The sequence below is a fragment of the Podarcis muralis genome, chromosome 9 (assembly GCF_964188315.1).
Source record: "Podarcis muralis chromosome 9, rPodMur119.hap1.1, whole genome shotgun sequence".
NCBI classification, from domain to species: Eukaryota; Metazoa; Chordata; class Lepidosauria; order Squamata; family Lacertidae; genus Podarcis; species Podarcis muralis.
Genome location: NC_135663.1, coordinates 53,757,294 through 53,770,047, shown reverse-complemented (window position 1 = coordinate 53,770,047; position 12,754 = coordinate 53,757,294). Strand labels below are relative to the sequence as shown.

The window sequence follows — 12,754 nt, the reverse complement described above, 5'->3', positions numbered from 1 at the left end:
CTGCTTCATAGGTAAAGGTAAAGTGACCCCTGACCATTAGGTCCAGTTGTGACCCACTCTGGGGTTGCGGCGCTCATCTCACTTTATTGGCTGAGGGAGCCGGCGTACAGCTTCCGGGTCATGTGGCCAGCATGACTAAGCTGCTTCTGGTGAACCAGAGCAGCGCACGGAAACGCCGTTTACCTTCCCACCGGAGCGGTACCTATTTATCTACTTGCACTTTTGAAGTGCTTTTGAACTGCTAGGTTGGCAGGAGCAGGGACCGAACAATGGGAGCTCACCCCATTGCGGGGATTCAAACCGCTGACCTTCTGATCGGCAAGTCCTAGGCTCTGTGGTGTAACCCACAACTGCTTCATACTCTATAATAATGTTGGTGTCAGAGTTATAAAACATGTGTGTTCAGGTATAGGTAGGCATTACAAACAAACCCTCCAGATACATGCGAAGTTAAAGTGTGAATACTTTCTGTCTGACATTTCAAAATTGTTCACCCCACCCCCCAATAAAAGTCAGAATGGTGGCACAGTTTTTACCACAGTTTTGAAAACTAGTAGGCCCAATGAGAGCCAGAAATTTATTCTGCATGTGCAAGTTCATAGCAGATTTGATCAAGGAAAGGTTACCTTCTGTATGAACTCTGTGTTTGTCTAATAATATAAGGTTCTACACAAGTATAAAGGTTTGGGCTTTTAAAAAATGATTATGGCATTGATTTTCCCTCAGTTCTTTAATACAAGACATTAGATTTATGTGTAACATCTTGCAAAATAAAACTGTTTTCTTTGGGAAATACATTTTTTTTCTTATTCCCTCCAACCTGCCAAAACCCAAACTGGAGCAGTCAGCAAACTGACGTCACCTCTTTTTCTTCAGGGATAGTAGATTATTTCTTAGTTCCAGTTTAATACAAAACAGACTAGCGAGAAGAGAGAAGAAGAGGAACCCCTCTCCTTTCATGCTACCTTTGTATCGTGCTAAAATAACCAAGTAACAATAAGTAAAGAAAGGTGGTAGAGAGTCATTTTGGCTGGACCCACCTTGACTAGTGTGACTGTTTTTATGGGGGTTTTCAGAAGCACAGAATTGACCCTCGTTTTATTATTTTTACTAGACCCCTTGATGATAGACAAACAAGGCTAACCTGAGGCCAACATAACCAGCAGGAAATTTGGGTCACGGGTAGTTACATTTTTAAAACTTGTTGGTTTTTTCAGGGCTGTTCAATCAGTGTAATTGATTGATTTGTAACATCAGAGAGAGCTCCTAAATCATTTAGAGGTGCTGGCTAATGACAAGCTGCTATAGGGTTTTGTTTGAGGCAAATTTCCAAGCTCTGTGGTGTTTGGATGTAGTCTGAAGAAGCTGGCTTGTTGCCTGTTTTCATATGTATCGCTGTCCAGTTGTAATATAAAACACCATCTTTAGACATGTCAGGTATGTAATTATATAATTCTTATATCAGTAGGAACAACAGTGCAAAACAAGAGAGAGTCAGGCGGCAGACTGGTGCTGGGAAGTAGTAATTTGTTTTATGCAGAGTTCCCCACTGCTTTTGAACATTGTCTTTCCTCAGGGTCTTCATGTGTTTATTCTCATGCATAAAAAGTCAACTTTGCCAAAGAAAAAATTCTGGCGGTTTTTGACCTATGAGATTAATACCGCAATCCTGTACACCCTTACCTCTTGTTGAACTCAGTGAGACTAACTTTTGAGTAGACATGCAAAGGATTGTGCTGTAAGGCACATGAAAACTCTCATCTATGGTTAAAATGTTTTCTACACTCTTCATCAAATTATTTTCCACTGCCAGCCTGATGTCTGCCTCTTCCAGTTATTTTTCTAAACGAAACAGAAATTGTATGCTGATATTAATTATCATTATTTAATTTGTAATCCGTTCTACCTTTTATGCTTATGGCAGGCTGCACACTAGTTTTCAAAAGGCCCAAGTAGTCAATGAAATAAAATATTTTTTAGAAAGTGTGGCTTATCTATTTTTTTAAAAAAACTTTGGGTCCAGAATCAGTGACCACTATGTACTGAAGCAATTTCCTGCAGACCCACCAAGTGTCCCTGTTTTCCAAGAAGGACAATCCCGGATTTACATAAACTGCCCTGGTTTCTTATTTTATCCCAGAATGTCCCTCTTTTCCTTAGAACATCCCTATTTTCACCAGAGAACTGTTGGAGGATATGGAGTTATAAAACTCCCCAAGCCAAGGAGATGAGTAACTATACAGCCTTTAGAAGACATCTGAAGGCAGCCCTGTAAAGGGAAGTTTTTTAAATGTTTAATGTTTTATTCTGAACCTAGAGTGGCTGGGGCCACCCAATCAGATGGGCGGGGTAATAATAATAATAATAATAATAATAATAATAATAATAATAATAATGTGTCCTATTTTCATCAGAGAAACTTTGGAGGGTATGTTCCTGTGCCCCAAGAAAGTCTGTCACTTACATAAAATCCCACACTGAAACAGATCCAGGCAACTATCAAGTCACTTTGAGGGGAAGGGCAATAACTCATTGTAAATATCAGGGAGAAATTTGATTCACTTCTCATTTAAAGACGAACCTACCTAAGCTGTACTCTGTGAAACAATATATGAACCACAATGCAGCCTTCCTTCAAATTCTTATAACATGGTTGTTCCCCCAACCCCCTTTCTATTTGCAGAATATTGGGGACTCAACATTACCTACTGTACTGAACCAATTGTTGCCTATCATCAAGTCTCATAAGAACAGGACAGATGATGATTATACCCCTGAAGACTTCCTTGTATTGCTGGTGTATATTTACTCCATAGTTGGGGAACTCAAAACTGGAAAAGAGTTGGATGAAGCTGAAAGAGAAGTGAAAGAGGCTCTCGTCCAGTCTCTCTGTGACGAGCCTGAACTGCCTTTCCTATTGCAGAAAATAACAGGTAAGTGTAGATTCCCTTCCTTGTTCAAGGAGCAGGCCTGTTCAGACACAGTTTAAGCTATAGACTTCCATCAATTAAAAATAGATTAATTATTCTGAGGCTTTAAGGGTGCTGCTAATACCTGCTGTTTGCTTTAACTATTTATTTATAAAACATATTGCACACACATTTATTGAAGAGAATGAAATCCTATTCTAGCAAATTAAGTGCAATTCTATATGCATCTGTTGAGAAGTAAGCCTCATTGAGTTCCATGGGACTTACTGTTAGGTAATTGCATGTAGAATTGCAGCCTAAACAATGCCGTATGTCCAGGGTTTTAGAGATGTATGGCATAGTAAATGATTTTCTGTGCAGGCTAAAGTAGTGAGGAGTGTAGAGTTGAGATTGCCTAGCTGTAATTCATGCAAAGCTTGAAGGAGGGGGTGTTTCTTTGTAGTCAAATGTTTCTGGGCTGGGGAAAGTGTCCTCTGCTTTCTGTCAACTTTTCAGAAGTGCTGCAAAAAGGCCAGTGCGCCAGTTTAGAAGGTATTGCCAGAACTCCTGAATTGGCTCCATGATGTTGCCTACTGGCCAAATCTAATTGGCTACACGGCCTTGTGATATCTTCAACATTCGTCAGGTGATCCCCAATTAGTTGGGATAATTCTTTTTAGGAGAAAATGGTTTTAAAAGTAATGGCACTAAAGCAACTGTTGCCCTATCAGTGTCCAAAATCTGAACAGGCATGAAAAGAGAATTGGGAAATAATTTTAGTGCACTAAGTAAACTACTTTGTTCAGAAAGCTTTTATGTGTTTACATGTTGTGAAGCAGTAGAGATAACTAGGCTTTTTTTAAAAAAACACAGAAAATTTATATTTTTAACCACTCCCAATGATGTTGCTCACAATGATGTGACTATCCTTATCTCCTCAAACAAGGTTGCACAGTCAGGTAGGTACTAAACTACAAAAGTGTATCAAAGGGTCTTCCTTCTCCGCTGCAATGTGTGGACTCTGTGTTGGATAAAAGATTTTAATTCCACGTTGCCAAGGCCTCCACGTCTATCCACTTAGGTCAACATCTGTGATTCAGTTTCATTTGATGGGGGGTTAATATAGTCGTTTGGGATACATCCTGTAACTTCCTGCTTTTTTCCTATTAGTGTGGATTCTGTGGCTTAAAGGAAGCATTTGGTGTATGTGGGTGAACTCAGTGATTTGCATCTAGCTGTTCTGGTGTAAGCAGAGGACATTTTGTAGTCATGCATGGGGTTCCCTGCATTTTTTCCATACCCCAATTCCTGATGAACCCCACATTCTCCGCTGCCTCCCCCCCCCCCCCCCCATGCCATGTCCCACACTGTTCTGGAGGGTCATCTATCCACAACTTTTCAAAATGTCCACCAGCTCCTCATGGCTCTCTTGTGGAGGGGCATCGTTGGAAAAAGATAAAAGGAGTGGCTTTTCTGGAAGTCACAGAGCTGCAGCAGAAAGGTGGAGGTAAAAAGAAGAAGAAGCTCATTTTCAATCAGAAGTCTGCTCACAGCCGTTAGGTTCAACCCCAAGGATTAAAGACGCCTGCTTCTTGGTAGAAAAGCAATGACAAACCTAGACAGCATCTTAAAAAGCAGAGACATCACCTTGCCAACAAAGGTCCATATAGTTAAAGCTATGGTTTTCCCAGTAGTGATGTATGGAAGTGAGAGCTGGACCATAAAGAAGGCTGATCACCGAAGAATTGATGCTTTTGAATTCTGGTGCTGGAGGAGACTCTTGAGAGTCCCATGGACTGCAAGAAGATCAAACGTATCCATTCTGAAGGAAATCAGCCCTGAGTGCTCACTGGAAGGACAGATCCTGAAGCTGAGACTCCAATACTTTGGCCACCTCATGAGAAGAGAAGACTCCCTGGAAAAGACCCTGATGTTCTGAAAGATGGAGGGCACAAGGAGAAGGGGACGATAGAGGACGAGATGGTTGGATAGTGTTCTCGAAGCTACCAGCATGAGTTTGACCAAACTGCGGGAGGCAGTGGAAGACAGGAGTGCTTGACGTACTCTGGTCCATGGGGTCACGAAGAGTCGGACATGACTAAACGACTAAACAACAACAACAACAACAAGCCATATTGGAGATGCACCCAAGCAAATGCTGAAAGTTACTACTGAATTTTAGAAATTGTTACAACTGTTTTATGTTCTTAAATTTGGCTGCATTTCTCTCTATTAAAGCAGCTCCCCTCCCTTTTGATCGATGTACTTAATGCCGGCTTTGGAAATTCAAAAGGCATCTTCAGTAAACCACTACTTTGTGCACTTGATCTATCTTCTCTGGCACTGCAAGTAGTAACATTTCTAAAATGAACATTGAATGTTTTATTGAATGTGAATATTGGCTAACCAAAAGGAAAACACCCATTAGGCTCTTGTCCGTGGGTTTTGCTGCTCTTGGGAGGACTTGTGTGAGGCCTATAGATGCCATTAGCACACACTTCACTTGGTTTAATTACTAACAGAGTAATGGTTGGTGTGTGTTTTAATCTATTAAACTCTACAGAGATCACGCTTGACTTTGCTCCTGTGATCAACTGGGGTTGGTAGGAATTATAAAGATGCCAGAGCAGGTTGGGCCCTGGAGCAAACTTCTCTGCAACTGTTTCAAGTGTTGTGATACATACTGCAGAAACTGGCCTACAGTCTGAATCACATGAACACGCATGGAGTGCTTTTGAAGGTGCACTGACTTTGAACAGATCTACACCTATTAGAAGCTATCCAAAGGCTCATGTGGGAATTCCTTGCAGACGACCACAGTGCCTGCAGGCAGGCAATCAAGTTGTGTATCCATAGCAGTGACCAGAGGAGGAATTGACCCCTAGGAGGAGCGCAGAGAGAAGAAACGCCATGGTGAATCTGCAGCAGCAGAACTGAATACCTTCATCTGCCCCAGCTGCAACAAAACATGTCTCTCCCACATTGGTCACTCCTCCATTGTCTTCCAAGAGAGACGAATGCCAACCAACCTAACTGACATAGACAGTAGGGTTCAGGTTATTTTTGTTGATTTCTTTCAGACCTTGAAATTCCAATTCTGAGGTCTCAGAAGAACCAGCGTGGTGTACTGGTTAAGAACGGTGGACTCGTAATCTGGTGAACCGGGTTCACATCTCCGCTCTTTCACATTCAGCTGCTGGGTGACCTTGGGCTAGTCACACTTCTCTGAAGTCTCTCAGCCCCACTCACCTCACAGAGTGTTTGTTGTGGGGGAGGAAGGGAAAGGAGATTGTTAGCCGCTTTGAGTGAAAGGCGGGATATCAAGTCCAAACTCTTTTTCTTCTTATAGAAAGTAAGCTTATGACTGCTAGAGTGGCCATAGCAAACTTGCATGGTCAAGTCCCCTGTGGCGACCATCAAGAGAGAAGCACAATGCTAATAATGCAAGACCTTCGAGGAAATTCAGAGCCCCATGTACTTATGGGTCCTTGGCAGTGCTAGCACATTCTTCCTCTAGCCCTTTTGTAGCTAGTCAGATATGTTCAGCATGTTGTTGTTGTTTTTTAAACTAACCTTTGTCTATGTACTGAAAATATTTTCTTCAACTCTTATTGGATAATGTTACTACAAGAAAGCTTTGAGAGATTTTTTCACACCACCCAAGAAAAAAATTAGGAAAGGCCCAAATTAACATTTTTGCATCCAGACATGATTTGTGTGTGTACTTGTATTAGGACTGGAGATTTTAACTGAGATGATTAAAGAACATGTGGCAAATAGCACAAATAGGTTACTGTTCAGTTTTTCCATCGTGTGGATAACTCATTTGTAACAATTTTCAAATCCTGCCAGGCATAGACTAGTACAGCATCCAGTACAGCTGTTTATGTGGAAGTACAAAATAAACAACTGTTGCAGAACATAATGCAGATGGAAAAAAATGTGGTGTGCGTGCAAACAAAAGCACAGCCACGCTGCATAAGATTTCTGGCACATTCGACAAAATATTGTTTCTTCTATTGTGGCTGCATTGGAGACTCCAGAGAAAATGTGAGCCATCACTTTCCCCCTTGCCATTCATTTCTACACAACAGATGTACATAGATAGCCAACCGCATTGGCTAACGTTAATAAATAGCTGTATCAGTCTCAGACATCCATGGCAATTGCTAGAACGTGAGTGAGAGTGAGGGGGAGGGAGGAGAAAAGGACAATTCCATAGAGTTCTCTTGCAAATGAACCAGATGTGCTCTCAATAAATACTTGGTTCTTCCTTTACATCTGTATAGGATAAAGCAAAATCTATATTATGTGCGTACTATCGCATATGACAAATGTGTGTTTACATAGAACTAGAAGTCTCTACCAGTAGCAGTGAAAGAGACAGTAGAGTTGGACATTGCTTCACATATTTATTAACACTGTACAAACACATTAGAAGTAATAATATATCTGCGTTTTTTTGTTGTGAAAAAGATTGAATATCTGGAAACGGATGGCGTTTGAAGAATCTTTTAAAAATAAGAAGCCTAGAAAGGCGCTTAGGGATATAGCTATTAATGATAAATTAACATGTGCCATTAAGGTAAGACGGGGAATATATGCAGGAGAAATGATTTTGAGGAGATATGGAGACGGTGTTTGTAGAATTTGTATTGTTAAAACAGAAAGGGGTCAAACCATCGCAAGAGGTGTTGAAATTTTGGGAGGTTGGACAGTTACAATGGAATGGTCTTGGTGGTGGGGTGCACATGTTTATTCTTATTTATTAATGATTACTACTTTGTCAAAATAAAATTTAAAAGGGGCAGGGGGAGAAAGCTGCTTACATTTTCACCCTAATCCACCCAGAGGCATTTATGTCTTTGGAAGCAGGCTTCCTCACACATATTTCCAACCAGTGGAGGAATTGTGCATGCAGTTTCTGATATTGCAAAGGCCTGTGTAGCAGCTGAGGCTGTGCTCATGTAGTTCTCGTCACAGAATTAGCCAAAGTTATGGTTATCCAGATTTCAGTCCCTCTCTGCTCTCTCCAAGCAGATGATTGGCATTTTTGGGAATGATCTGCCAGGGACTCCTTGCATGCAGCTCCAGTTGTAATGTCAAATACATATATAAAAGATATGACTATCATAGTAAGTCGTCTTTAATCTGAATTTCTCAGTATGTTCTAAAATAATAAAAGTGACAGGATGATAAATACCTCTTCTCATTGGCATCACTCTAAAATATTACATACCACATAGTTTCATAGTTGTTTGTTTATAGCGAGCTATTCAAATGCAATGGATACTTGACTGTAACCGTTCAGGGCTTTCTAGTGACTAATTCGTAACAGCTTTATATCCCTCATCACTGTTTCCAGCAGAAATCAAGAGCAAAGGTTTAGGCCAAGCACTGTAGTAAACTGTAATGGCAAACAGTCTTCTTCGGTTAAAAGATTTCTTTTGGCAGCTATAAAAGAAAATAGGATCTTAAAAGTAGAGCTTGAAATGTGTAATTTACATTTATTTTGAAACACCTGTCCACAGCTGAACACAATTTTAAAACAATGCCAAAATGCGAAGTTGAGCTCACTTCATATCCCCATCAGCTGTGACTCTGGGGGTAACTCTAGAACCTAGGCCCATAGCTGAGGTGAGACAATGCCACGGGTCCTAGACTTAATGGATGCCAGCTGGCTACTGTCTCCTGACGAGAGGGTGAAAAGCACAAGTGAAAGATGAAATCCCAGACTAGCTGAACCAGTCTAGAACCAAATGGCTCCCCTTTCCAATATGATACCATACAAAATAACAGCGCTAAAGGGATGGGATTCATTTCAACTCTATTAAAAAGGGGGTGGACAAAAATCTTGAGTACTAAGAACAATTGGGCGTAGACAAACTCCACTGATAAGGCAGCCTATTTGACATATTTAAAAGTCCTGTTTTCCTCCAGCTCCAATTCTCTATCACTTCCTATGGCTGCTATCTTGGAAGAAAAATTATGCCTCTAGTTCTCTTTTGAGGACAACCTGCATCCAGGAGGAGATTGCTTTAAAGGGGCATGCCCCGAAGGTATTCTCTCTCTCATATATATATATATATATATATATATATATATATATATATATATATGTATGCACAGTTTTTTCAACTTTTCGACCATAATGTACTCATTACAAAGCCTTCAAGAAAACCCTTAGATCAGAGATCCTTTATAATGTGCTGTGAAGGTCAATACACGTTGAATTAAAAGCTAAACCATCCATACAAAAGATGTGGATCTGATACGTCTAGATCGTATTTTAATGTTAAGGAAAACATTGTGCTCAAAACTAATTTGGGTCACATTATGGTGAGCGGAGGGTTGACATATGCAGTTTCTTTTTCCTATTGGAAAAGCATTTCTACTTCTAAAATCTAAATAAAAGAGGTGAAATCTGGTAGGGGAAACGACATGTTGCTGGGGGGCATCGAGACTTTGAAATATTAGTACATCTAATACAAGTAAATACAAGTAAATCAGAACAGAACTGGGTTTCTTTGAGTGCAATCCTAGGCATACTTATCTAGAAGTAGAAAAACAACAAGCAATCCTATTGAACTCAGTGGAGCTTAATTTTGAGCTAACTATGTGCATGACATCCTATTTGCATAGGATTAACCGGCATATCTCTTTTAAAAATTTTATTTCTAAGAAATATAATTTTTCAGCAAAATCCTATGCATGTTTACACAGAGGTAAGTTCAAAAGGGCTTATACTCACAACTATGTTTAGGATTGCAACCTTGGATCCCAATCGTATGCCCACTTGCCTAACAGTAAGCTGCACTGATCACAGTAGGGCTTACTTTTGAGTAAACATGGATAGGCTTAAGCTGATAAATTTCTTTGGCCTCTGTTACACCATAAGCTAGTACACAAAAAGAAACGTGTGTGATTAGAAAACTTGCCATAATGCACCCTGAGCCCTCGGGATAAAGTGGAGAACCTAAATATTATACAGGCAAGTGCTGTGTTTTAGGAAATAGTTAAAATGCTAAAATTGGGAATTGATATCTGATTCTTTAGCTGTGTACTAAGACTTGGTTTTGAGTCATGGCTTTTAAACTAGATAAATATACGTCAGCTCCTATTTTAGTATGGTATTCAAAATGGAATTTAGATCATAATTCCTATAAAAGCTCTACTTTTTATTATGCTTTCAGGTGTTCACTGTTTACTCCTCTCTTCAGCACCTGGTCTGAGCAGACCCTAAACTGGATGGCAGTTTTCACGGAGGTGTCCGTAACATGTCTGTCTGCCCCCCTTATTTAAAGCAAAAGATATATGCTTTTAGCTTTGCTGGCCCCTCAACTCCTGCCAATTTAACAAGTCAGCCAACTGGAGCAGGAAACTGATATGTCGAAATATCCATTAGCTATTTACATTTCTCAAAATACATAAGCAGACGGGCATTTAGAAGGTCGTCTAAAAAACAAGTTTAAGTAAACTTTTTAATTAGTCAATAAGCTGTGTTTAAAATTAATCTGCATGCTTTTTAATAGGAACTCCGCTTTTCTCTTACCCCACCTAACCATTTCTTTTCCATACATGTGGCTTCTTTGGAAAGATCCCAGAGAACGCTGTTCACACATATTTAAAACAGGAGTATTCTTTTCTGTCTGCTTACTTTGTGAAACTGTGTGTGTGTGTATGTCCTACTACAACGGAACACGGGTGGCACTGTGGGTTAAACCACAGAGCCTAGGACTTGCTGATAAGAAGGTCGGTGGTTCGAATCCCCGCGACGGGGTGAGCTCCTGTTGCTCGGTCCCTGCTCCTGCCAACCTAGCAGTTTGAAAGCACGTCAAAGTGCAAGTAGATAAATAGGTACCACTCCGGCGGGAAGGTAAACGGCGTTTCCGTGCGCTGCTCTCGTTCGCCAGCAGTGGCTTAGTCACGCTGGCCAGATGACCCGGAAGCTGTACACCGGCTCCCTCGGCCAATAAAGCGAGATGAGCACCGCAACCCCAGAGTCGGCCATGACTGGACTTAATGGTCAGGGGTCCCTTTACCTTTAAAACAACAACAACACCCTTTTTTTTTTGGCTCTTGCCTAGCATGCAGTTTCACATTTTGTAGCATTTGTAAATGTGCTTATAGAAGGTATAACCTATCAGCATTTTTTGCTGAGAATGCCAAGATGGTATGCTGTTCAGTAAGCTGCTTGAACTGTTGGTTTTCTTCTTGTTTATAACAATGGGTTTGAAGAGCTGGAAAATTTAAATATCCACATTGAGTGCCTAAATAATCATCCCCTGGAACAATTCCATTCCAGATTTCTCCAAGTTTTTTTCTGGCTAGGAATCCACAACTCCTAGACACCATGACATCATACTAATAACGGCAATCCCCCCCCCCCCTTCCAATTGTAACTGGACAACTATGGTTCTGTATGATGCCTTCAGTAGTTGTCCTGGGTATAATTTAGATCCTTTCAGGTTTTATGGAATCCAGATTCCAGCACCCACTCCCGCCTCCCAGCTTGCATATCATACAGGTTTTCATGTAGAAATTAGGGGCTGAAATGTAGGTTTTCTGTTGAAAGCAGATGTGCAGGGACTTAAAACATAAGAAACCACAAGTGTTCCATTGTTGCTATGGAATATGTGGAGCCAAACTGTCTCATGATTTAGCAACACTTTTTATTGCTGAAGCTCATTGGGACTTGGTTTTTCAACAGTGAAATAGCATGTATGAAATTAATGGTTCATAAACCATAAACCATTCCTAATCCATGATTGTGGAAGTTGGGAACAAGTATCATGGCAGAGTGCTTCCCCCTCCCTTTGCGTGCTGGATTTGATGCAAAGATCATGACTTGAATTAAAGCAGAGTTCCCTATTAACATCTGAAATGGGGAACTCCGGTTTAACGTTGGTTAACAAACCAAGGAAATAAGTCAGAATATGATCCCCTGCTATTCACATGAATAGGGATTTATTAAATAGGACGCTTGTGACCTGATCTGACTGGGTAAAGGATTAAAGTCCTATCCTTCCATTCTTAATGTTCATCTACTTGCTTTAGGCTACTTCTAGTACATAGGTAGGCAAACTAAGGCCCAGGGACCAGGGCCGGCCCAATCGCTTTCTAAATCCAGCCCACGGACGGTCCGGGAGTCAGTGTGTTTTTACATGAGTAGAATGTGTCCTTTTATTTGAAATGCATCTCTGGGTTATTTGTGGGGCATAGGAATTCATTCTTTTTTTCCTTTTCAATATATAGTCCCCCCCCCCCCAAAGTCTGAGGGACAGTGGGCTGGCCCCCTGCTTAAAAATGACCAGTCATATTAGAGGATCATTTGCTCATTTATGGTTTCACGGAACTATTTGAGTCACTGCCACCAACCTTAATATTGTCCCTTCAGTTACTCAGGTAGGGGGGTGCCTGCCCTAGTTTGACCTAATGGAATCAATTGCATTCTACCATTATAAAACCTGGACATTCTAAATCCAGAAGGATTGTTCCAGTTTGTGAAACTTTGCTTCAAGTTTCTATATCAGGGCTTACTAACCTGTAGCCCTCAAGATTTATGGTGTGTGTGTGTGTGTGTGTGTGTGTGTGTGTGTGTGTGTGTGTGAATGAGAGGTCAGAGCAAGAAAGATACAGAGGGAGAGGGGCTGAGAGAGGTGTCCTATACAGCAACAGTGCCCCCTCATTTGGTTAGGCTAGACACCAACCATGACTAGATAAATTTCAGAAACATCTGGAAATATCTGGGTGATTTCTCTCCTTTGGCCAGAGGAGAGTAGAGAAAATAAAAAGGATGTCTGGAGGTGACCTATGAGATTTTTTTTTCTAACATTAATAACAAT

General features: G+C 40.8%; 1 protein-coding gene across 1 annotated transcript in view; it reads left to right on the top strand.

The window, feature by feature from the left end:
• The window catches only part of SCFD2 (sec1 family domain containing 2), a 146,540-nt gene that overhangs the window by 45,586 nt on the left and 88,200 nt on the right, over positions 1–12,754 (top strand). Inside the window, exon 5 of the mRNA XM_028745201.2 lies at positions 2,684–2,933. Coding sequence (XP_028601034.2) covers positions 2,684–2,933 — 250 coding nt within the window. The remainder of the gene's footprint in view (positions 1–2,683; positions 2,934–12,754) is intronic.